Source organism: Sminthopsis crassicaudata, chromosome 2, assembly GCF_048593235.1.
Source record: "Sminthopsis crassicaudata isolate SCR6 chromosome 2, ASM4859323v1, whole genome shotgun sequence".
In the NCBI taxonomy this organism is placed as follows: domain Eukaryota; kingdom Metazoa; phylum Chordata; class Mammalia; order Dasyuromorphia; family Dasyuridae; genus Sminthopsis; species Sminthopsis crassicaudata.
In genome coordinates, this window is record NC_133618.1 from 250,531,778 (window position 1) to 250,554,653 (window position 22,876).

At 34.0% G+C, this 22,876-nt stretch overlaps 1 protein-coding gene across 1 annotated transcript in view; it reads left to right on the forward strand.

The window, feature by feature from the left end:
* The window catches only part of SS18L1 (SS18L1 subunit of BAF chromatin remodeling complex), a 51,579-nt gene that overhangs the window by 21,912 nt on the left and 6,791 nt on the right, over positions 1-22,876 (forward strand). The window contains exons 3-9 of the mRNA XM_074288753.1: positions 1,391-1,475; positions 5,205-5,349; positions 7,489-7,686; positions 8,355-8,519; positions 9,238-9,339; positions 11,436-11,528; positions 16,667-16,786. Of these exons, the coding sequence (XP_074144854.1) occupies positions 1,391-1,475; positions 5,205-5,349; positions 7,489-7,686; positions 8,355-8,519; positions 9,238-9,339; positions 11,436-11,528; positions 16,667-16,786 (908 nt within the window). The remainder of the gene's footprint in view (positions 1-1,390; positions 1,476-5,204; positions 5,350-7,488; positions 7,687-8,354; positions 8,520-9,237; positions 9,340-11,435; positions 11,529-16,666; positions 16,787-22,876) is intronic.

Genomic DNA, 22,876 nt, shown 5'->3' on the forward strand with positions numbered 1-22,876 from the left:
TATAGCATATTATATACACTACCTCTTTAATCCTCCCAACAATCCTGGAATGTAGGTATAATTTTATTTTACACATTAGGAAACTGAGTCTCCAAAAGATTTAATTGACATGCCCAAGGTCATAAAACTAGTAACTTATTAGCTCTGAACGGGACAATGTATGTACCAAAGGTTCACTTGGCTTTAGTAATTTTTATTTAAAATGAAAGCTCTATAAGGAGTTTCAGAGATTAGGTCATTCGCAAACTAAGTCATCTGGGACTGCTATTGAATAGGTTTTAGGCATTTATTACCGTCTGCTTCTTGGATATTCAAAAAAAAATTACTCATGTATATGTATTATCAAAAAAATTATAATTATAAAATTAATTTTAAAATAAAAAATAAAAATAAATAATGGATTTTCTTTTCAACTTATATTTTGGGGCATTTGGTTGGCATATCAAACTTGTCACTTAGTTTTTGTAGAATCTTTTATTTTGTGCCAAAAGTTGTATTATTCTTAGGTCCTAGGAAATTCCCATTTTGGCTGCTAGTTGTACTTGCTAACTTTTTGAACATAAGCCCAACTGTCTTCCCAGATTTTGTTTTGGACAATTCTGAAGTTCAAAAAAAAAGTTCACCAAGAAAAGTTAATAGAATTTGATAGATCAGATTGAGCATACTCTGAAAATTTACACTTTAGCTACATTGCTGCCATTACATTTGTGGTCTCTCAAAACAGCATTTTCCTCATTAAAAGAGAATCCTCTCCCTTTTTTTTTTTTTTTTTTTTTTTTCCTGAGGCAATTGGGATTAAGTGACTTGCTTAGGGTCACTCAGCTAGGCATTCTTAAGTCTCTGAGGTCATATTTGAATTCAGGTCCTCTTGACTTCAGGGCTGGTACTCTACTGTGCCACCTAGCTGCTCCCCCCAAGTACTTTCTAAAGAAATGTTGGCATTTTCTACTATGGCACAGCTAAGATTTCTCTCTGAGTCTTTATGACATCATATTTATTGTTTTCTGCTTTTGGGATGAGAGGGTTTGTCCCTTCATTATAAAGTGTATTTTCTGTTGAATATTGCCATTTCAGATTATAGCTAAAATGTGCAGACTGAATATTATGGGTTTGATGCTTTCCTGAATGGGATAGCATTTTGATTCTGCTTTAGTGGTTGATAGAACTAAGAGACTTTAATGAAACAGCCAGCTTATTTATTTGTTTGTTTTTAATTTTTATGTTATTTTCTGGTGCCTCAGAGGCACTTAATAAATATTTGTTGGTTGACTGATATTTATGTAATATCATTAAGATAACAGTTATATCAAAAAGATAATTTCATGCTGATTTATATGAGAATGTTCAATATTGGTTCCAGACTGAATAATTTTATTCCTTTATCCCATAGATACCAACAAATACTACACAGAAATTTGGTTTATTTGGCAACAATAGCAGACTCTAACCAGAACATGCAGTCATTGCTTCCTGCTGTAAGTACTTCTAACCAGAAGAATATAAAATGCCCACTGGAAGAAGGTCATTAATTCTTACCAATACTTCATTGGATCCCTGGTCTTATGAATGTGGACACTCCCTCCATTGCAGATCACAACTCATTAATATCTTCACATCCTTTGCATTTCTTGTTTCTGTATTCTCATCTTCAAAGGTCTTACACTGACTCACCTTGGTATGGAAGTGATCAAAGTAGTTCAAAGGATGAAGATATAAAATATGACTTAGACTTTGCCTTGACAGATTTCTTTATTCTGGGACAGCAGTTTATAGGGGATTTATCCCTTGAGAATTTGAAATTAGCTCCCAGTAGACTTGTCCTTATTAGGTTTTCCACTCTGTGTTGAATAGTTATGATTCCGTTATATTGGCTTTGTTTGAGAGAATGGAGAGGCATATAGTCAAAATGAAAACCTGATGGACTTTGAAGTTAGAAAATTTGTATTAAAATTGTGATAGGAATTAAATTATCATGGCCAAATCAGATAACTTCTCTGAGCCTCAGTTTCCTCATTTATAAAATAGGGATAATCCTGTATTACTTACTTCATTGGGTTGCTGTAAAGAAAATATATCATAAATCAAAGTTTATGATATGACTTTTAAAAAAGGGTTTTGAAATGTGACATCATTCTTGCTCCTCCATTGGGAAAACAGACCTGATAACTCATGCTCTTAAGAATTCCTTCATCTAGGGGCAGTTAGATGGTGTAATGGATAAAGCACCAGCCCTAGAACCAGGAAGATCTGAGTTCAAATCTGGCCTCAGACACTTAACACTTCCTAGCTGTGTGACCCTAGGCAAGTCACTTGACTGCAATTGCCCCAGAAAAAAAAAAGTTCCTTCATCTAGAAAGTCAGGAAGTTAGTTCTGTGATTCCTGAATATATCTTACAAATCAAATGCTAAATTTACTTTGATTTTTAAACCCACCTTGGTGGTGTTTATCTGAAGTCCTTTGAGTCCTTGCTTACAGTAACATTTTTAAAATTTCATTTTTTATTTAAGCCTCTCTATATGATTAGTGGTAGACATGTTAAGGAATAAGAGAAATGCTATAAACTGACGAGTGCAAAGGATTTAACACTTGTCTTATTCAAGTCTCCAATGTAAGAATATTTCCACCACTGCTTAAGATAACTTAGATTTATAAAGTCTTTATTGTCTAGTTGATTGATGCAAGTGACTAATATAGAGGATCATTCCCCATGTTTTAAAAAGTGCCAGTTTTCATATCATTCTCAGCTGCAGAAATTCAAATCCAGTTATTCTTCTTTGGTATTTAAAATAATATGTACAAAAAGATGTCGAACTCTTTCTAAACTGGCTTATTCATTAATTCTAGAACATTTATTAAAGCTTTGTTATGTATAAACATGGGTGGCCAGGTGGGCCAGGGCCTAGAGTGCCAGGCCTGAAAAGTCAGAAAGACTCATCTTCATGAGTTCAAATCTGATCTCAAGCAGTTGCTAGCTGTGTGACCCTGGACAAGTCACTTAACCCTGTTTGCCTCAATTTCCTCATCAGTAAAATAAGCTGGAGAAGAAAATGGCAAACCAGTCCAGTACCTTTACTAAGAAAACCTCAAATGGGGTCACAAAGAATCTGATACTACTTGAAAATGACTGAAACAACAACATGTATAAACACAATGCTAACTAAGTACTAAGGAAGAAAGGTAAATAAGATTTGTCATTTGCCTATAAGGAATTTATTAATGATGATATGATGAAATATCATTATGATTATACATGTAATTAAAGGATTTGTAATTTTATTAATATTCCTTAATGTCATCCACAGATCCTCTATAACTTAGCAGATGTTTTTTGAGAGTTGCAGTGACTAACAAATGTGTAACTGCCCAAGGCTGGCCCTTGGACCATTATATGGCTACTTATCAGTGAGCATATTATGCTCAAAGACTTTTTCACTGAGGAATATATGCCCAAAACTCACAGTGCTCTCCTGGTATAATTAAAACCTGAGATTCTCTGTATTCTACAATGAGGCACGAAACTAGAACTTTAGTGGGAGCTTATGATGAATATAATTGTATGCTATAATTACACATCATAGCACAACACCTTCTAATATTCTTCTCTAAAATGTAATATTCTCTCGTTGGGGTTTTCTTGGGTTTCTCTGGGAGCAGCCTTCCTTTCAGTTCAGTAATCACCACAAGTGCAGCCAGGAATTAAAGTCCAAATCCTTTATTGTCTCCTTCAAAGTCTTGTCTCTTTCCCTTGGGGCTCAGCTAGTTTTTCTGGAGGCCTATTTCTCTCCTTGGTTCCTTGGGCTTGAGCTCCCGCCTGCCTTCTCTGGCTTCTGTATCTCCCCAACTGACTCCTGGCTAAGGCTCTGAGAGCTTCTAGTGCACTTGTCCTTCTGGCCCTGAGAGCTTCTCTTTATATGCCGCAGCTGAGTATACACTAATCATTATATCACAAGGAAACCATTATTTGTTGTAGGATTAAATCAATGCTAAACTAGATTTAACCATTGTCTCCTCAATTCCACTCAGTACCTTGTTTCAAGTTCTGGCCCATAACATCTCCTAGTAGGATTCAATCAATCATACTGAACCATGCTAAATTACATAACTATTGTCTCTATCAATTCCACTTGTAAGAATCCTTTGGTTCAAGTTCAGAGTTCTGGCCCATAACAACACCTAATACATATGTAATAGTCAATAGTATAACAGTATAAAATAGTTTAATACCAGGACAATATTTATTATATTTTCTATAGCATAGTTGTTGAGTCATTTTAGTTTTATCCCCTTCATGACCTTGCGTAGGATTTTCTTGGCAAAATTCTATAATGATTTTCTACTTCTAGCTCATTTTATAGACCAGGAAACTGAAGCAAAAATTTAAGTGACTTACCCAGAGTCATAATTTGAACTTATAAAGATAAGTCTTTCTAATTCTAAGCCCAGTGTTCTATTATCTGGCTATCCTGATAGTTGTTACAACAATGTGTAATTATATATTATATATATAATACATAATTATATAAATTAATGATGATGATAATAATAATAAAATTTCTTCTCAAATTTTTTATAAGAATCCAGAGAGAAACAGTCATGGGACAAGTCACCATCCTGCTGCTGCTGCTCTTGATGATGTTGCTTTTCATAATACTAATTTGTTCTTTTAAATCTGTTTGCGTCAAAACTACAAGGTTGGCCATCAGATTATGGATGGAGGGAAGAGGAGGGCACATCAGCTCAAATTATCTTCTGATGGCCTAAAATCTTTGTTGGTGAAAGGAGTAACAGTATCGATTGTCCTGGATCTTTTGACACACTGAAATATACAAAAAACTGTGGCTAGAATGTAACATCTTTTTGCAGATGTTAAAGTATCAAAATGTTTTAAACAACTTGATACATGGTTTAGAATTTTCTGTGTATGATACAGTTTCTCCACATTTAATATTAAATGTATTATTTTATGTAATCTCTTACAGATTGGAACTTCAGATTAAACAGATTTCATACATATACACATTTTTATCTTTGTTTGGAGCACATACATTCAACAGTTACTTCTTCTACACAGAAGTTTATGAGGTTAAAAAAAAATCAAAATGAACGTAGCTATAAGTTTTATTCCAACACAGTTCTTTTTTTTTTTTTTTTTTTAATAACATCCTTGTAATAATAAATTTAAACTCCTTTTGAATGTTTGTAGCCACCAACGCAAAACATGAATCTTGGGCCAGGAGGAATGCCTCAGAGTGGATCCAATCAATCTATCCATTCTCAGAGCAATCTCAGTGACGCCATTGGAACAGGCCTCCCACCATCCTCTCTTATGCAGAGTCAGATTAGCAATGGTAAGCATTCAGAAAACCTTTTATGCTTTTTAAAAAATAGTTGCTTGGCAACATAATCATTAATGCAAAGTATACTTGGAGGATAGAGGGTTTTTTTAGACAAGGTAACTCATCTTTCAGGCTTATGGGAATTTAATCAATCACATGCTGAAGTAGTCATAAAATGGCTACAGTTAGTTTAGAAACTGCCTTCAAAAAGACTAAATATAATTTAGAGATTAGAGATATTTATGTGGAGGCATGTAAACAATAGTTAATTGTTCCTAGGCACACATTTATCTAGAATTTAATATGCAAAGAGTGGGTGGAAAGCTGTTATTTCAGATTAAATAATTTAATTTATCTTGAATTCTCCAACTGTATCCTTTTCAAAATAGAGGATATATATTCTTTTTGTATTTATGCTTTTTGTAAAAAGCAAACAAATTAATCTTATCTATGATATAGAGAAGTATTTAATAACAGTTGAAAGTACAATTTATTTCCTTGCAAGCAGAATATCATTTTCTCATTTATTCAGAATAGATAGCTGAAGGCAACATAGAGTCATAGTGGACTTTAAAACTGGAAGGGACTTTATAAATTATCTAATTGAATACCTCCTCTTTTACAAATGGACTTGACTAAGGTCACAATTAGGAAAATCAAAATTGGTACCTAATTCATTGGATTCCACATCATTTGTTGTTGTCCTCTTTTTCCTCCTCCTCTTTCTCTTCCTTACCTTTTTTTCCTTTTCCTTCTTTTCCTTCCTATAATTATTCTCTGGATTTGGATTTTAAAATTTAATTTCACATTGTTCAAGCATTTAATTATTTTCCTAAAACTACATTAAGCTGCTAACTTTATAAAGAAAGAAGGAAAGCATGAAATAGGAACCTTTATTCTCTAAGAATTTCAAACACTTATCCATATCAGACTGAAGAAAAAAAAAAAACCTGGAGTTTTTACATTGTCCTAATGCCTAAGGCTCAACACCTCCTGGCAGTGTTTCCCATATCATAAAACAAAGTAACCTCCTTTCATTGCAGGTATTTCAGTACGTGGTTAGGATACAATCCCATTAATAAAATGAAGGGAGAGAAAGAGAGTTGTTAAATTTCGATTGGTCTCACTGCCTTATTTTATTTTATTTATTTATTTATTTTTGCATTTTTAGAAATATCCCTATTTATTTTAGCTCTTTCCCGCTTGATCATATACATGTTTGGTATGATGGAATTTATCTTAATTTGGCTTTTGTGTTTAGGAGAGAGGGATGATGATAATAGAATCATGGAAATTCTCTTCTTTACCAAATGATATGTACATACCACATTAGTAAAGTATAGGATAGGAAAATAGTCTGTTTAAAAAATTGTCATTGCAAGTCTGTAATTAGAAAAATGTGAATGAAACCTTACTCAGAAAACATGTGACTGAAGTAAGTGAAAGAATGTGGAGGGTGAGAAGTAGATAGGGCGAAGAAGTTATAGTCAGGAGGGTAGAAAAGGAACTGAGATGAAGAATAATGCAAAAATATTCTGGAAAACAGACAATGATCTGTATGAATGAAGAGGTACTTTAAAAGTGATTTTTCAAGAGTGACTAGAAATCTAGAAATCCAAGAGTAATTTTGGGAAATAATTCTTGCCTTGGGTCTGAAAGGTTGATGTATGAGTAAATCTCAAAGCAAGTTATATTAATTTAGCATTGTAAATAGAATGCACATCAGGCCTCTGTGAGACATTTGGTTTATTGCTTTTTTAGGGTTCTACTGAATATGTAGTAGAAGAGCATTAGCAGAAGCAGCCTTGGCTCTGCTACTTTCTCTGTGACCTTGGATAAGAGTATTTATTTCAACTGATCCTCAGTTTCTCAAGCTCTAAAATGTGGGAAACAATATATGACTGATTTCAAAAAGTTTTTATGAAGCTTAAATAAAAAAGTGTATTACTTCATAACCATAAGATGTCATATATGTTTTATGTTGTGATTAGGTTAGTTTTTTTTTTAACTTTAAGCATACATGTCCTAATACCCAAAGCTATAGTTGGATAATATTTATAAAAAGCATTTTACAAACTATAAATCATGGTATAAGTATGAATTGTTATTGTTTATATTATTTTTATTCTTGCTATTGCCTCTTTGAAATAGGTCCTAACCATGTGTCCATGCAGCAATCAGGACAGAACACAATGCCAACAACTTCTATGAGCATGACAGTCAGCAGCCATGGGACGGGACCAGGGTATAGCCACACTGTGCCTGCTTCTCAAAATGTGCCAATGCAGGGCCAAGGATCCATAGGGAATTATGTATCTAGAACCAATATCAACATGCAATCCAACCCAGGTAATTCATCCTGTTCCCCTTGCTGTACTTTGGACTGCAGGCAGTTCCTTGGTGTTCTAAAAGGGATGTAGCATGAGATAATGAACTTTTTTTTTTTTTTTTTTTTGCACAGAAGCGAAATTTTGTCCTGATAAATGTTTATAAAATAACATACCACTCACTTAAGAATGCTTCAGAAAAATTACAGTGAGCAATAGAACATCTCAGTTTTAATTTTTATGAGACCTAGGCCTCCATATAAAGTAGGGTAAGGGAAAAAAAGAGTGTGTTTATTTGAAAGATAAATCTTAAAGGCTTCAATGCCAGGAGAATAGGAACTAGAATAGTGACATTTCTATATGCAGTGTAAGATCCCCTTTGGTAACCCTGCTACAACCATGCTTTCTGTTATTTTCTGAATGTAGGTACGTTTTAAAATAGCTGACTGAAAAAGATGGGTGATCTGACCATGTAGTAGGATATTGGTTCAGGTTAGTATGCAGGAAATTTAATCTGGATATTGAGGGGGGAAATTAATAAATTTCATAGTCATTTGTGTGGAATAATAGGAAGAGAGTGAAAGAATTCATTATAATAGTTATAATCTTGGTTTTAAGAAATGTGTGTGGTATGGGAGGGAGATAACTGTGATGGCTCATTTAGGAAAGTATTCTGTATGTGTTATGTAGTCTCCATGATGCACCAGCAAGCGGCAACATCCCATTACAATTCTGCACAAGGTGGAAGCCAGCATTACCAAGGACAGTCCTCTATTGCAATGATGAGTCAAAGCAACCAAGGAAGCAGCATGATGGGTCAGCGACCAATGGGTCCATACCGTCCTTCACAGCAAGGTAAAATCCAAAGATGTTTCCAGAAAAACAAATTTGGTTTTTCACACTGACTATAATTCATTCCCCAGTTCTGCAAAAGGAATACAGATTGTGTTAAGAAAGAACATAGAAAAAGTGAGGAGGGCTGAGTTTTCTAATGATGTATCAATGCTTCCTTTCTGTATTACTCCATGTCAATTTTAGCAAGATAATGACACTCATGATCCATTTCACAATTCAGTTAGAGCAGAGTCCATCTGTACTTTGGTCTAGTGCAATAATTGAAAAGCCTGGAAATAAATTGAGAGTACAAAATGCCAAGAGGAGAAATGCTGGTTATTCAAGTACATTGTTGAAGTAATGAGAGTTTTTGAGAACTGCATGACTAAATATTTGGGTGAGTTCTTGGGAGTTCCTAGATAAAGTATTCTGTTGAGACAAATGTAAGATACATGGTCCTTTATGGGGGCAAGTTGGAGAATACCAGTAAATACTATTATTTTAGATTTTGTCACATTATGGGGTCTATAAAAACCAACCTTATTGTTAGTATATATATATTTTTTAAATCAAAGCAGTGTTTTCTTTTATATAGAGCAATATATCCCTGAAATCCAGTTATTATAGATTAAATAGTATATATGTATATACACATGGGTATTTAGAAATATAAGACTAGATGACATATTCTTAGGTTTAGAGGCAATTGGCCACATTTTGTTTTCTCTGACTTTTGTAGGTTCTTCTCAGCAGTATATGGGGCAAGAAGAGTATTATAGTGAGCAATACAGCCATGGTCAAGGCGCATCTGAACCAATGAACCAGCAATATTATCCAGATGGTAACTTTCCTGTGGAGTGAGGGTGGGAGAACTGAAAACTTGCTGCAATTTTTTTAAATTTATGAATGACTTACAACACACCTATAAGCTCTGAGAGATTTATAGCATTCAGGCCATTTTAGTTTCTTTAAGGCCTCCAGGTTGTTGTTCTTTGTTTTTTTCTCACGTAGGATTCTGCTATGAAATCTCATTTGTAACCCACAGGACTACCCATCCAGCAAACCAGACTTGGGTCTTCTTTGATCAAGAGCTAGATATTTGGTTATGCATCTGATAGTGTAGATTAGAATGAATCCATTAGCTTTAGGCCATTTCTGTTGTAATTTGAAATAGGAGCTACCAAAGTGACAGAATTTAAATTGAACCCATTAGTGCTGCACCCTCACCCTTGATTTCATCCGAGGGCTTTTAATTTTTTTTTTTCATCCAAGGCACTGTATAGAATCTTTGAAATGTAGGGTTGGAAGGTGGAAGGTGTCAGTTGTCTGACCTATCCCATCTCCAAGCATGGATACATATTCTTGAAAGATGTGTATAAATCTCATTGTTAAAGAATTCCAAGGCAGAAGATTCCAAAACCTTACTCGGTAACTTATGCCAGCATTTAACAAGAGTCCGCTAATTTTTTTTCGAGTTCTTTTCCTTCCTATTAAATCACCTTTTGGTCTTTTCTTCTTTAGGGTAAATAATCCAATATCTTTTATTCTTGGGGGCTTCTTTCTACTCTTAACCATTCTTTTCTGCTTCTCTTAATCTGCATGTTCTCCTCATCTCATCTCTTTTAAATTGTGAAGTCCCATACAGAAGAGCGATGTGGAGAATTATTATTACATAAAACCTTTTTTATAAATGGTAGACCCAATCAATTAACATAAAGTGCTAGACAATGCAGTAAGCTTAGAGATGCAAAGACAAAAATGTAATAGTTGTTGCACTCAAGGAATTTGTATTTGTTGAAGGGGAGGGTGACAACATGAATATATATCAGTATATAAAGAGTAAATATAAAATAAATGCAAATTAGTTTAAGGAAAGATGATGTTAGCATTTGATGGAACCAGGAAAGGCTTCTTGTAAAAGATTATGCTTGAGGGATTCTGTGAGATAGAATCGAGGAGAGATAACATTTCAGAATCCCCTTATAACAAGGCCCATCTTTGCATTAATTCAGTAAGTATTTATTAAACATATATTATGTATAAGAGAGAGAGAAACAAAGATATGGAATAATAATAATATGTGAAATTTAGCCTATATAAATTCCTGCATTCCAGGAGTTTATGTAGCTTAGCCAAGAAGACACATTTAATTATAAGTAAGCCCCAAAGCATTATTAGATTGGGGCACAAAACAAAGTTCTGTAGATCAAGACTAGGTAGAGGCTAGCAGGAATTGGTAGACGCTGCTTAAAGAGGGGGAAAATTGATCTGGGTCTTGAAAGGTGGGTTCAGTTTCCTTTCCAAGAATGGAGGACTGAAGACATTGAAAGAATATTTCAGGAGAGTAGAATGGTATGAATAAAGACTTAGGATCAGGAAAGTACAAGTTACATGTAGGGTATGAAAAATAAACCAGTGAACAGATTGAGATAAATCATAGGTTAGATCATATACCCTCAAATGTGAACATATAACTATATCTTGCCTAATATTAAGAAAAAAGGAAAGAGAAAAGGTAGGGAAGGAAGGAAGAAATAAAGAAAAGGATGGAAGAAAGGCAAAGAGGAAGGAAACTTTTAGGCAAAATGGTGTTCTGGGGAAGAGTTAGTTCCATGAGAACTATATAATAGTGAAGTTTATTTGTAATATATCTACAATCCTAGTTTTGCTGCTTGCTAACTTTATGACTTGGACAAGTTTTGCTCACCTTTCTCAGCCTTAGTTTCCCCATTTATAGAATGATGGAGTTGTATTAGAAGTTCTCTGAGGGCCTTAGTAATTATGAGTCCTGTGACAGATCATGTGGGTTGCTGGCCTTTCTATATGGTATTTGTCGACATGATGTGGGGCATGTCTCATTCCACATTCCCTACAACCATACATATCATAAAGGTGTTTCTCAGCTTTGATTTTGTCTCTGTGTTCCTTTGATTTCAGGACATGGTGATTATGCATATCAACAGTCATCTTACACTGAACAGAGCTATGATAGGTCATTTGAGGATTCTACTCAGCATTACTATGAAGGAGGTGAGAACACTAATTGACTTTTTTTGGCTGACAAATACTTAAATGTGTAATAGCCATATTCAGTAATCAATAAATATGCATATAGTGAGTGTTCACTTATTGCCAGGAACTATGCTAAGCACAAGGAGAATTAGCATTTGAACTGTTTGTGCTGGGTAATAAAGTTTATATTAAATAAAGTTATCTATATATTTTCTTTTATCTGCAGTAACAAAGTCCAAAATTTCATGTATACTTAGTGAAATTTATAGCATGCTAGTTATCTACACATCTTTTGAGAATCACTGCTCTAAATCTGTAGAAGTTAATAAAAAGTGAGGAATACTTTATATAATTTGGCAAATTATAATATTGCAGTTAGGGAAATATCTTTCCATTAAACATAGTTTTTTATTGATTTAGACACTTTCTGAAATCTGATATATAGATTATTCATTGGCTATCACATTTACTTTATGTCTAAGGAAAATAAAATCAGATACTTAAACATTAACCTTAAAGTGACTAAAGAATCTTAGAATAAATAAGAAAAGCAGAAGTTTGGCCCATTGCATTGACTTGTGAGTTGGAGACAAATTATAAATGTGGAATGAAAAATAGTATCATTTAAGTTATGCAAAAAGCCAGTTTTAGAATTTGTAATTCTAAAGAAGTGCACATTTCACAAATGTAATACACAAATATAAAATTATTATTGTTGTTATATCTTTGTGCTTTCCATGTTACAGGTGACAAACTGAGCTTAGGGGAAGTTATGTGACATATCACAAATCATACAATTAGCAAGTGTCAGATTTTAGGTAGTGTAATAAGATATATGGAAAACTGGCCTCCAAATCAGATAGACCCAAGTTAAAATTCCACCTGTGACATATGTTGGATATGTGCCCTGAAAATAGTTATTCTCAGTGCTCCAATCAACTCTGTAAACCATTTAAGTTGTAATGGATTTGCTGATCTGTGTTCACAGAGGGAGTTTTCCATACCAAAGAAATCATAGGACCAGACTGACAAAACCAAAACCAAATGAAAATGAAAAATATTGTGGAGGGAGAGCCAACAGTCTAGTCAAAATAACAAATGTACTCTTCTACAAGTGTGTGTTTAAATATGACAGTGCAAACACTCAAATCTAGAGTCAAGAATTGATCTGAATGGAGTAAATTATCAAAGGTTTCCAGGAGATTTAACATTATTCATTCTTTCATTTGTTTATTCAACAGATACTTACTTAGATATGTTCTTTAACTTGAGCTCTCTTAAGCAATGGGAGAAATTGAAATTTAAATAAAGCCTCTCCCCATGGAGCTAAACAGCCCTTGGCAATGATGTCATAGAATATTATTTTTGCAATTTTTATATTATTGAAATACAACTGGAAATTCTAAAAGGTTAAGATTTTTGCAATTTGGTTGATTTCCTGTGCATATCTTGACATGTTACCAGAAAATAACTGGCTGACCATTTTTTTTCTTTAGAATATTCAGAACAATGTCCATGGTTGCCATGGGAGATTTTAAAATCTTATGGTTCATAATAATTCATGTTAACAAAGCATTTAAAGATTTACAAAGCACCTGTCCTCACAGTGACCTTAGGAAGTAGGTACTGCAAACATTTTCTTTATTTTATATGTGGAGAAGTTGAAACTCAGAATGGTTAAGGGATTAGCCCAGGATCTCACATCTAAGAACTGTGGTTATAGAACCAGGCCCTTTGTAACTAAAAATCCAATGCTAATTTCCATACTCCCAAACTGCTTCTATTCCCTTTGAAATAGTAGCTATTCATTTACCTTTCAAATTTTCTTACTTTGGCAAATTTTGATTTGGATAAAGGTTTTTTGCTATTTCTAATTCATTCTCTAACCATATTCTGCCTTTAAAATTATTCTGGTTGGGGTAGCTAGGTGGTGCAGTGGATAGAGCACCAGCCTTGAATTCAGGAGGACTTGAGTTCAAATATGGTCTCAGACACTTAACACTTCCTAGCTGTGTGACCCTGGGCAAGTCACTTAACCCCAGCCTGGGGGGGGGGGAAGTAAAATAAAATAAAATTATTCTGGTTGTTTTTATATTAGTACTGTAGAGCAGAAAATTTTCTAGAGAACACCATGTTTTATCAGGCATCAGTATTTTCACAAATAACAACAAATGTTATGTTTTCTTGGGTCACCACACTATGTTGCCATATTCCTACAACAATAGTCATTATTAATTTTCCATTAGAAGCACAGATTTTGCTGGTGTGAAGAGGTTCTGTTACTGATGGCACAGCTGTGGAAAGATACAAATGTGCATTTTGTTGTGCTTTAGTTCTACTGGTTTTATGGAATATTCTTGATCACTGTTGAAGAGGCAGTCAGGATGACTATACTTTTGATGCCTATGCTTTGATACTTCTCCCTTTATTTTGTTCCTATTGAAGGGCTAGCTATTTTCCCCAGCTAAATATGGTCTCTTTTTGCTCAAGCAGTATATATAACTTGTCATCAGTATATGAAGAATAAACATGGTACTATACAAACCCAGAAATAGCTACCTTAATATGTTTAGGAAAACTCATTTTGCCTTAGAGGCATGAAAAGAAGGTCGAAAATGAAGCAATTTTGAGAATTGTCTCCTTCATTTAACAGTATTGCTTCATTTGCCACTCTATTGTTGGAACCAGAGTTATACTTTTCAGAAAAGATTAACAGAAGTTAATGACTGCTGAAATATTCTAAGGATGCTTAATAATTGGAAAGACTTAAATTAGGTTATTCAAGTATCAAATGAAAAATACAACTTTTATTCAAGAGCTTCCATTTGTTTTGTTGTTCTATGTAATTGCAAATTGAATTTCCCCCATAGTTTTTAAGTAATTCCAATAAAAAAGATTACTAAATCTTACTGAAACAAATAATTTCACTTTATTTTTTCCTTCTAAGAGTAATGAATAAAATAATGCTAAAAATAAACTGAACAAATATGGGGGATGTGAGGGTGAGAGGAGGATTTTTGGACACCAGATGCTGTGTCCTGGCACTTTTGTGACCATGACTCCATTTTCTTACCTCTGGGACAGTTTTTGATTAGAAAAACTATCCATTTCAGACCATGCTGTTTATTTGTATTTTCTGTGCTGGAAATGAGTAAACAATTTCTTAGATCCCATCTGCCCCCACTGTGTGCTTCATAAGAACTGGAATTAATGCAGATTTAGGATTCAACAAATTGCAAATTAAAAGCAATGTGTACTTTACATGTTTTTTTTTAAACAAAGCCCTGCTCAAAAGAAAATTATTTAAAAAGACAAATAGAGTCTATTTATAAAGATGTTTTGAAAATTGTTGAATGCAATTAAACAGCTGAATCTGAAATGGCAACTCTTTAGAGTCATATTAGGAAGACTTAGTTGAAGTACTTTAAAATACAGTAATGGCTAATATCACTCTTTAGCTTTTATATAATTGCTTGGTAATGCAGTCATTTCATAATAAAAATTCTTTTTTCCTGTTTAGTACAAAAACCAGTCTCTGACAGATTTTTTTTTTTTTAATGATGTTTCACAATGAATGCTAAGTGGGACTAAGTAGTTTTTTAAAGTAAGAATTAAAGCTTTAATAACAGGATAAAGAAAAGAAGAAGCAAAAGAAAAACATGGATTTTTTTTTTTTTTGAGGCTGGGGTTAAGTGACTTGCCCAGGGTCACACAGCTAAGAAGTGTTTGAGACCAGATTTGAACTCGAGTCCTCCTGAATTCAAGGCTGGTGTTCTATCCACTGCACCACCTAGCTGCCCCCAAAAACATGGATTTTTATTAGTACGTGTAATTAGTAAATTCAGGTCAAAATTTCAGTTCCTTTTGTCTCTATATCCAAAATGTCATAAAATTCCCTCTTTAAAAACCCTACTAGTATTTTCCACTTTGCAAATGTAGCCTACTTACTTGTACATGAAATTAAGGAATTGCATAATTTATGGGGTCCTTTTGAATTCTGAAACACTATATAAAATATGATAAAGATTAGTTTCATAGAAAATATGATTCATAGGATTATTGATATTGAACTATAAGGGATCTCAGAGTTCAACGCATCCATAAAATAGACCCAAGGAAGTGAACTTGCCCATGATTACATAGATACATACATAGATTGAAGTAAGATTTGAACACAAGTCCTTTGTCTTCATAGTTAGTCTTCTTTCTTCTGCACCCTACTGACTCTCTAAGAAAGATTCCCAGAAAAAGGGAGTGTTTCAGTGACAGACTGAAGAGATATGTTAAGCAAATCATTGATCTTAAGAGTTAGAATGCTGTATCACCTTCCCATTGACCATTTCACAGAGACTATGGCCACTGCTATAATTAAAAATGAATATGTTAGTTTTTGGACTCCTTTTCCTAGATTCTATCTTCTCAATGCTGGGCCCTTCTACTCAGCTGTAATTTAGATACAGAAATTGCTGAGAGGTCTGGCTTTCTTGCCAGTGAAAAGATTTTCCTAAATGAGATCATTAGATCAATTCCTCTAAACTCCTAGATCATTGTTCTGTGTTCTTATTACTAAAGGCCTTTAATTTCTTTTTTAAGGTGCAGTTTATTGATGCCTTTTGTCTTTATATCACAGAAATCCTCTACCTCCTTTCCATTTTGACAAAGAAGAATATTAAGCAAAAAATCTGATACATAAGCATTGTCTGACAGTAGTTACAATATATTATCTTGGTAATCGTCCATCTCTTAGCCAAGAGAGAGAAGATATGTTTTGTTCTAAATTCTCTAGGACCCTGAAGGTCCTCAGTTTTTAAAACCTAACTTTACAAATGTGAAAAAAAAAAAAAAACTAGTTCCACCTTCTTTTCTTTCTCTCTATATTCAATTACTTCCAAACTGAGTTTTCAGTAGCCACTCCTTTGAAAAACTAAGTGCAGTCTTCAGTAGAAGTGTTTGGATTGGAAATGAGTTCTCTTTGAAGGAAATTTATGGGCTCTTTTTCTCTGAAACAAATTTTCAAGTATTTGAACCACGAAAATATCTAAATCAAATCTGTTTAAGTAACAGACTCTAAAGATCTCAAGAAATTTCAGTTATTGATTAACAACTAAAGTTAGATAATGAAATCATTTCAAATGAGCTCTGCTTTCCTATTTTAGGAAATTCTCAGTATAGCCAGCAGCAGGCTGGATATCAGCAGGGAGCTGCCCAACAACAGACGTATTCACAGCAGCAATACCCAAACCAACAGAGCTACCCAGGACAGCAACAAGGATACGGTGAGAAAAACAACATTGCCATGTCTTCTATGGGTTGACTCCCTTTTTCCTTTTAATATCCAAGGGAACACTCATTTCAGTTCAGTTTTATTGCTAAGTATATTTAGAGGCATACTTTTGGAAGGAGGCTGTTGCAATGTTGAGGCTATCCTACTTTGTCTATTGATAAAGAATTATATGATATGTTTATATGGTAGGCTGATATTATACACAGTGTTTATATTGACTTGCTTTTTAAAAGTTGAGCTGATAGGTTCCTTTATCCTCAACAAAAGAAGCACAACTTATGTTGATTGGTTGTTGTCCTTTGTTCTCAAAGAGGACCAAAATGACATCATTATGTTAGAGGCAAGTTACAATGTGTTCAACTGTGGCTGAGCAGATCAATATGAGCTTGGGATACTCTGCCACATGTCAGATATAAATAATACATGCAAACATTTGGGGACTTCTCTAATTTTGCACATCTAGAGTTTGCTTTGCTCATAAAGCAGATCACCTTTTCTGATAAGGGCTTGCCATGCTGGGTGGTCCTATACCAGTGTCTCCCCTGTCATACAATTGGTTCTAAGGTTCTTTTTTTTTTTTTTTTTTTTTTTTTTTTTTTTTTTTTGGCTGAGGTAAGTGGAGTTAAGCAACTTGCATAGGGTCACACATTCAGGAAGTATTAAGTGTCTGAGGCCAGATTTGAACTCAGGTCTTCCAGACTTCAGGGCTGGTGCTCTATCCACTGTGCCACCTAGCTGCCCCAATTCTAAAGTTCTTAAGAGATAATGTTTCTCTTCATTTATTCCTGTGACTTTTTTTCCCCATCCATAGTCTCAAAGATCACTAATGGCTGTTCCATGTTTACCTCTGCCACTTTTTTCAGCATCCCAGGATGTAGTTCATCTGTATCTATTAACTTGAATTTATCAAGGTTAGCTCTTTTACCATCATGGTGCCTGCTTACTATCTTCTCTACTTGTTTTAAGATTATTGAGTCAAAGCTGGAAGAGACCTGAGAAGCCACTTAGTCTAGTACCCTAATTTGACAGATTAAGCATAGAAAAGTTAATAAAGCACAGAGAAGTTAAATGTCTTAATCTGCATCTCCCAGCTAATAAGTGCCTGAGATAAGATTAGAACCCATCTTCCTGACTCTGGGTACAATACCCTATCTACCACATGGTATTGTCTCAGAAAAAGTCTGTCTTCTTTCCATCATCTATTATCACTGAACTTATCTACTCAAATAGTAGTCCTTTCCCTGCTTTGGTGGTACTCTTTCCCACAGTATTGTTTTTTTTTTTTTTTTTTTTTAAACCACATCGATTTTTTTCATGCTTCTGATTTGTCACAGGTTCAGCTCATTCTAATTTCAAGATGACTAATCTGAATGGTTGCAGGACCATCTCATATGTTTATATTTATCCTCTATTGCCTTCTCTTGTTTTCATCTTCTGCATGTTTTTTAAAATTTAAGTTGATTGGTGAGTTTCTAAAACATCTACTTTTGTTCTTTTAGACCACTTCATTTTTTTCTCTGAATTGAAATTTTTTCCCTTTGCATTTTCAGAATTTTTTCTTTGCTTTTCTTTTTTCTTTCAGTGATGTCATTTCTGGATGTATGCTTTCCTAATACATACTCACAGTGAACCTTCCCTTATGATAGTAAAAAAATAACAAAAAAAAACAGTTAAGCAAAATCAATATATACAGTAATCATATTTGAGAGTGTATGCTAAATTCTACATCCACAGCTCCTCTCCTCTCCAACAAAAGGAAGTATATTTTCTTACCTCTTCTACAGGACTTAATATTATGCTTATATGCATTCCTTCAACTTTGCTTGTTGCTTTCATTTACATTGTTTTCTTGGTTTTGCTTTTTTTACTCTACATCTATTCATTCAAGGCCTTCTATTTTTCTATGAATACCTTTCTTGTTTCTTGTTAACATGACAATATTCTATTGCATTTATAAACCAAATGTGTGTGCATCAGCTATTCTACAGCTGGTAAGGAATCAATTGTTTCCAGTTCTTTGCTACCTCTAAAAGTACTGAGATATATATATATATATACACACACACACACATATATATATATATATATACATACACAGACACACACACACACATATATATATATATACATATATATATGTATATATATATATATATATGTGTGTGTATCATTAATTTTTGTCTTTAGCCTCCTTTCAGTATATTTTCTTCAGTGAGATCTCTGGGTCAAAGGGTAGAGACAGTTTAATAATTTTTCCAAATTACTCCAAATTGTTCAGGTTTCATTCCTGAGAGCTTTTCATTTCTCTTGGACTAACTTTTCCTATAGAAATCTTAAGCCATGAGATCCTACTCATCCTGTCCTTCAATCACCTATTCTAAAATTCTACAGTTCATGTCTTCTTCTCTTTTATCAGAAATTCTAATAACATTTCCAACCTAGCAACCAGTTAGTTCATCTTTGTTAATGTGAGTCAGATCCAGAAAAAAAAAGTTTTCTTTTGCTATTTTGTTCAACTTTTGAAAGAGTTGACTATTATTAAGGCAAGTTAAGAAAGTATTAGCTGTCCAGTTTATAGAGGGGGGGGGATAGAAAAGAGCAAAGAAAGGAAAAGGGGAGGAGAGAGAGAGAGAGAGAGAGAGAGAGAGAGAGAGAGAGAGAGAGAGAGAGAGAGAGAGAGATTTATTTTGCCCACTTCTTCCTATAAAACTTATATTTTCTTACATGAGTATAATCTTAATAAATAGTAGAATTCTGCCATCTTTCAACTTTTTACCAATCTTACTCCTTTTGGATAAAGTCTGCCCCAGAGCCACATTCCAGTTGTGTATCTCATCCTACCTAGTCTCAATAATATCGTGAGGTCAATTTTATCTTCTTGAATTGGGACCACTAATTGACCTGTTGTATAACAGTATATTACAAAATATGTATATACTTTGTTGTATAACAGTATATACAAAGTATGAATATACTTTGAGTATTTGCTCAAAGATATCTGAAGACTTTGTGTTTTACTGCAAGCTTCTTTATTGGATTTTGTCTCCCATGAATTTTTGGATGTCACTATTCCTTTTGTCTTGTGCCGTTGCTATGGCAACCCTATGTCAGGATTTTTTGAACTTTTATATATATATATAAAATTATATTTCAGTATTACTAGTTTCTTTTGTAAACCTAACTATTTTATTTAATGCATTTTAAAACATTATTCTGAGTGTGGCAAATGAAAAATGAATGACTAAAGAATAGTTTGAACTTCTAAGCATATCATTTTATTAAGCAATGCATGCCAGTTGCCTCACAGATTGAGACCAGGACCCTCAGTTTTAGCACTGGATCCTGAATATAGAGGATGACAGATTTTTATACATTAAAAACAATTAAATAAGATAAATTTATTTAAAGAAAACAATTGGGATACAAAATTAGGTAATCTGATTTCTAGTTGGGAGAAAAATGATGGACTTTCCAAGTTGGGGGGTGGGTGAAAATGAACTAAATTAGAAAAAGAGGCGTCCCACTCTTCCTAAGTATCTGCATTCAATCAAAGAATCATGGAAACAAGAACTGATTTACCAGTATGGGACCAAGTTTCAGATAAGATATATGGGTTGCTTGAGAAAAGCAAAACCCAAAGTTGTAAGAAAAGTCCTTGCATCAATCTTCCAATCTGAATGGGTTTCCAATCCAAGTCATTTAACCTCTCTGAGCTTCAGTTTCCTCAACTCTAAAATGGGATTAAAAAGAGCACTTAACCCAAAAGATTGTGAAGATCAAATGAGATATTTGTAAAGCATTTTCTGTTTTTTTTCAGATTAGATAGAGGTGGTCCAGCTTCCCAACCACATAGGGCAGACAGATATTAGTGACTAACAAATTTACATTCACTTCCCAGTGTGTTCTTTCTCTGGGTGTAGCTACCCATCTGTCCATCAGTTGATCAACTGGACAGTGAGTTGGCTCTTCTTTATGTTGAAGATTTCCACTTCCATCAGAATACATCCTCATACAGTATTGTTGTTGAAGTGTATAGTGATCTTCTGGTTCTGCTCATTTCACTCAGCATCAGTTGATGTAAGTCTCTCCAAGCCTCTCTGTATTCCTCCTGCTGGTCATTTCTTACAGAGCAATAATATTCCATAACCTTCATATACCATAATTTACCCAACCATTCTCCAACTGATGGACATCCATTCATCTTCCAGTTTCTAGCTACAACAAACATTTTGGCACATACAGGTCTCTTTCCGCTCTTTAGTATTTCTTTGGGATATAAGCCCAGTAGTAGTACTGCTGGGTCAAAGGGTATGCACAGTTTGATAACTTTTTGGGCATAGTTCCAAATTGCTCTCCAGAATGGCTGGATTCTTTCACAACTCCACCAGCAATGTATTAGTGTCCCAGTTTTCCCACATCCCCTCCAACATTCATCATTATTTGTTCCTGTCATCTTAGCCAATCTGACAGGTGTGTAGTGGTATCTCAGAGTTGTCTTAATTTGCATTTCTCTGATCAGTAGTGATTTGGAACACTCTTTCATATGAGTGGATATAGTTTCAATTTCTTCATCTGAGAATTGTCTGTTCATATCCTTTGACCATTTATCAATTGGAGAATGGTTCGGTTTCTTATAAATTAGGGTCAGTTCTCTATATATTTTGGAAATGAGACCTTTGTCAGAACCTTTGCTTTTAAAAATATTTTCCCAATTTGTTACTTCCCTTCTAATCTTGTTTGCATTGGTATTGTTTGTACAGAAACTTTTTAGTTTGATGTAATCAAAATCTTCTATTTTGTGATCAATAATGATCTCTAGTTCTCCTCTGGTCATAAATTCCTTCCTCCTCCACAGGTCTGAGAGGTAGATTATCCTCTGTTCCTCTAATCTATTTATTATCTCACTCTTTATGCCTAAATCATGGACCCATTTTGATCTTACCTTGGTATATGGTGTTAAGTGTGGATCCATATCTAATTTCTGCCATATTAATTTCCAGTTTTCCCAACAGTTTTTTCCAAATAATGAATTTTTATCCCTAATGTTGGCATCTTTGGGTTTGTCAAAGATTAGATTGCTATAGATGTACCCTTTTTTGTCCTTTGTATCTAATCTGTTCCACTGATCTACCGGTCTATTTCTTAGCCAATACCAAATGGTTTTGGTGACTGCTGCTATATAACATAGCTTTAGATCAGGTACACCTAGACCACCTTCATCTGAGTTTTTTTTCATTAGTTCCCTTGCAATTCTCGACCTTTTATTCTTCCATATGAATTTTGTTGTTATTTTTTCTAGGTCATTGAAATAGTTTCTTGGGAGTCTGATTGGTATAGCACTAAATAAATAGATTAGTTTGGGGAGTATTGTCATCTTTATTATATTCGCTCGGCCTATCCAAGAGCACTGAATGTCTTTCCAATTATTTAAATCTGACTTTATTTTTGTGGCAAGTGTTTTGTAATTTTTCTCATATAATTCTGACTTTTCTTTGGCAGATGGATTCCCAAATACTTTATACTCTCAACATTTGTTTGGAATGGAATTTCTCTTTGTATCTCTTGCTGTTGCATTTTGTTAGTGATATATAAAAATGCTGAGGATTTATGTGGATTTATTTTGTATCCTGCCACTTTGCTGAAATTTTGAATTATTTCTAATAGCTTTTTAGCAGAGTCTTTGGGATTCTCTAAGTATACCATCATGTCATCTGCAAAGAGTGATAGTTTGATTTCCTCATTTCCTACTCTAAATCCTTGAATCTCTTTCTTGGCTCTTATTGCCAAGGCTAGCGTTTCTAGTACTATATTGAATAGTAATGGTGATAGTGGGCAACCTTGTTTCACTCCTGATCTTACTGGGAAAGGTTGCAGTTTATTTCTATTGCATATTATGCTTACTGACGGTCTTAAATATATGCTCCTGATTATTCTAAGGAATAGTCCATTTATTCCTATACTCTCAAGAGAGTTTAAAGTAATTTTGATTAGATTTGTAAGATTCTAGGCAAATATATTTTTCAGAGCCCTTCATTAGATTTAATTCTCTGACCAGGAACTTGTCATTCCTATATTTTGTGCT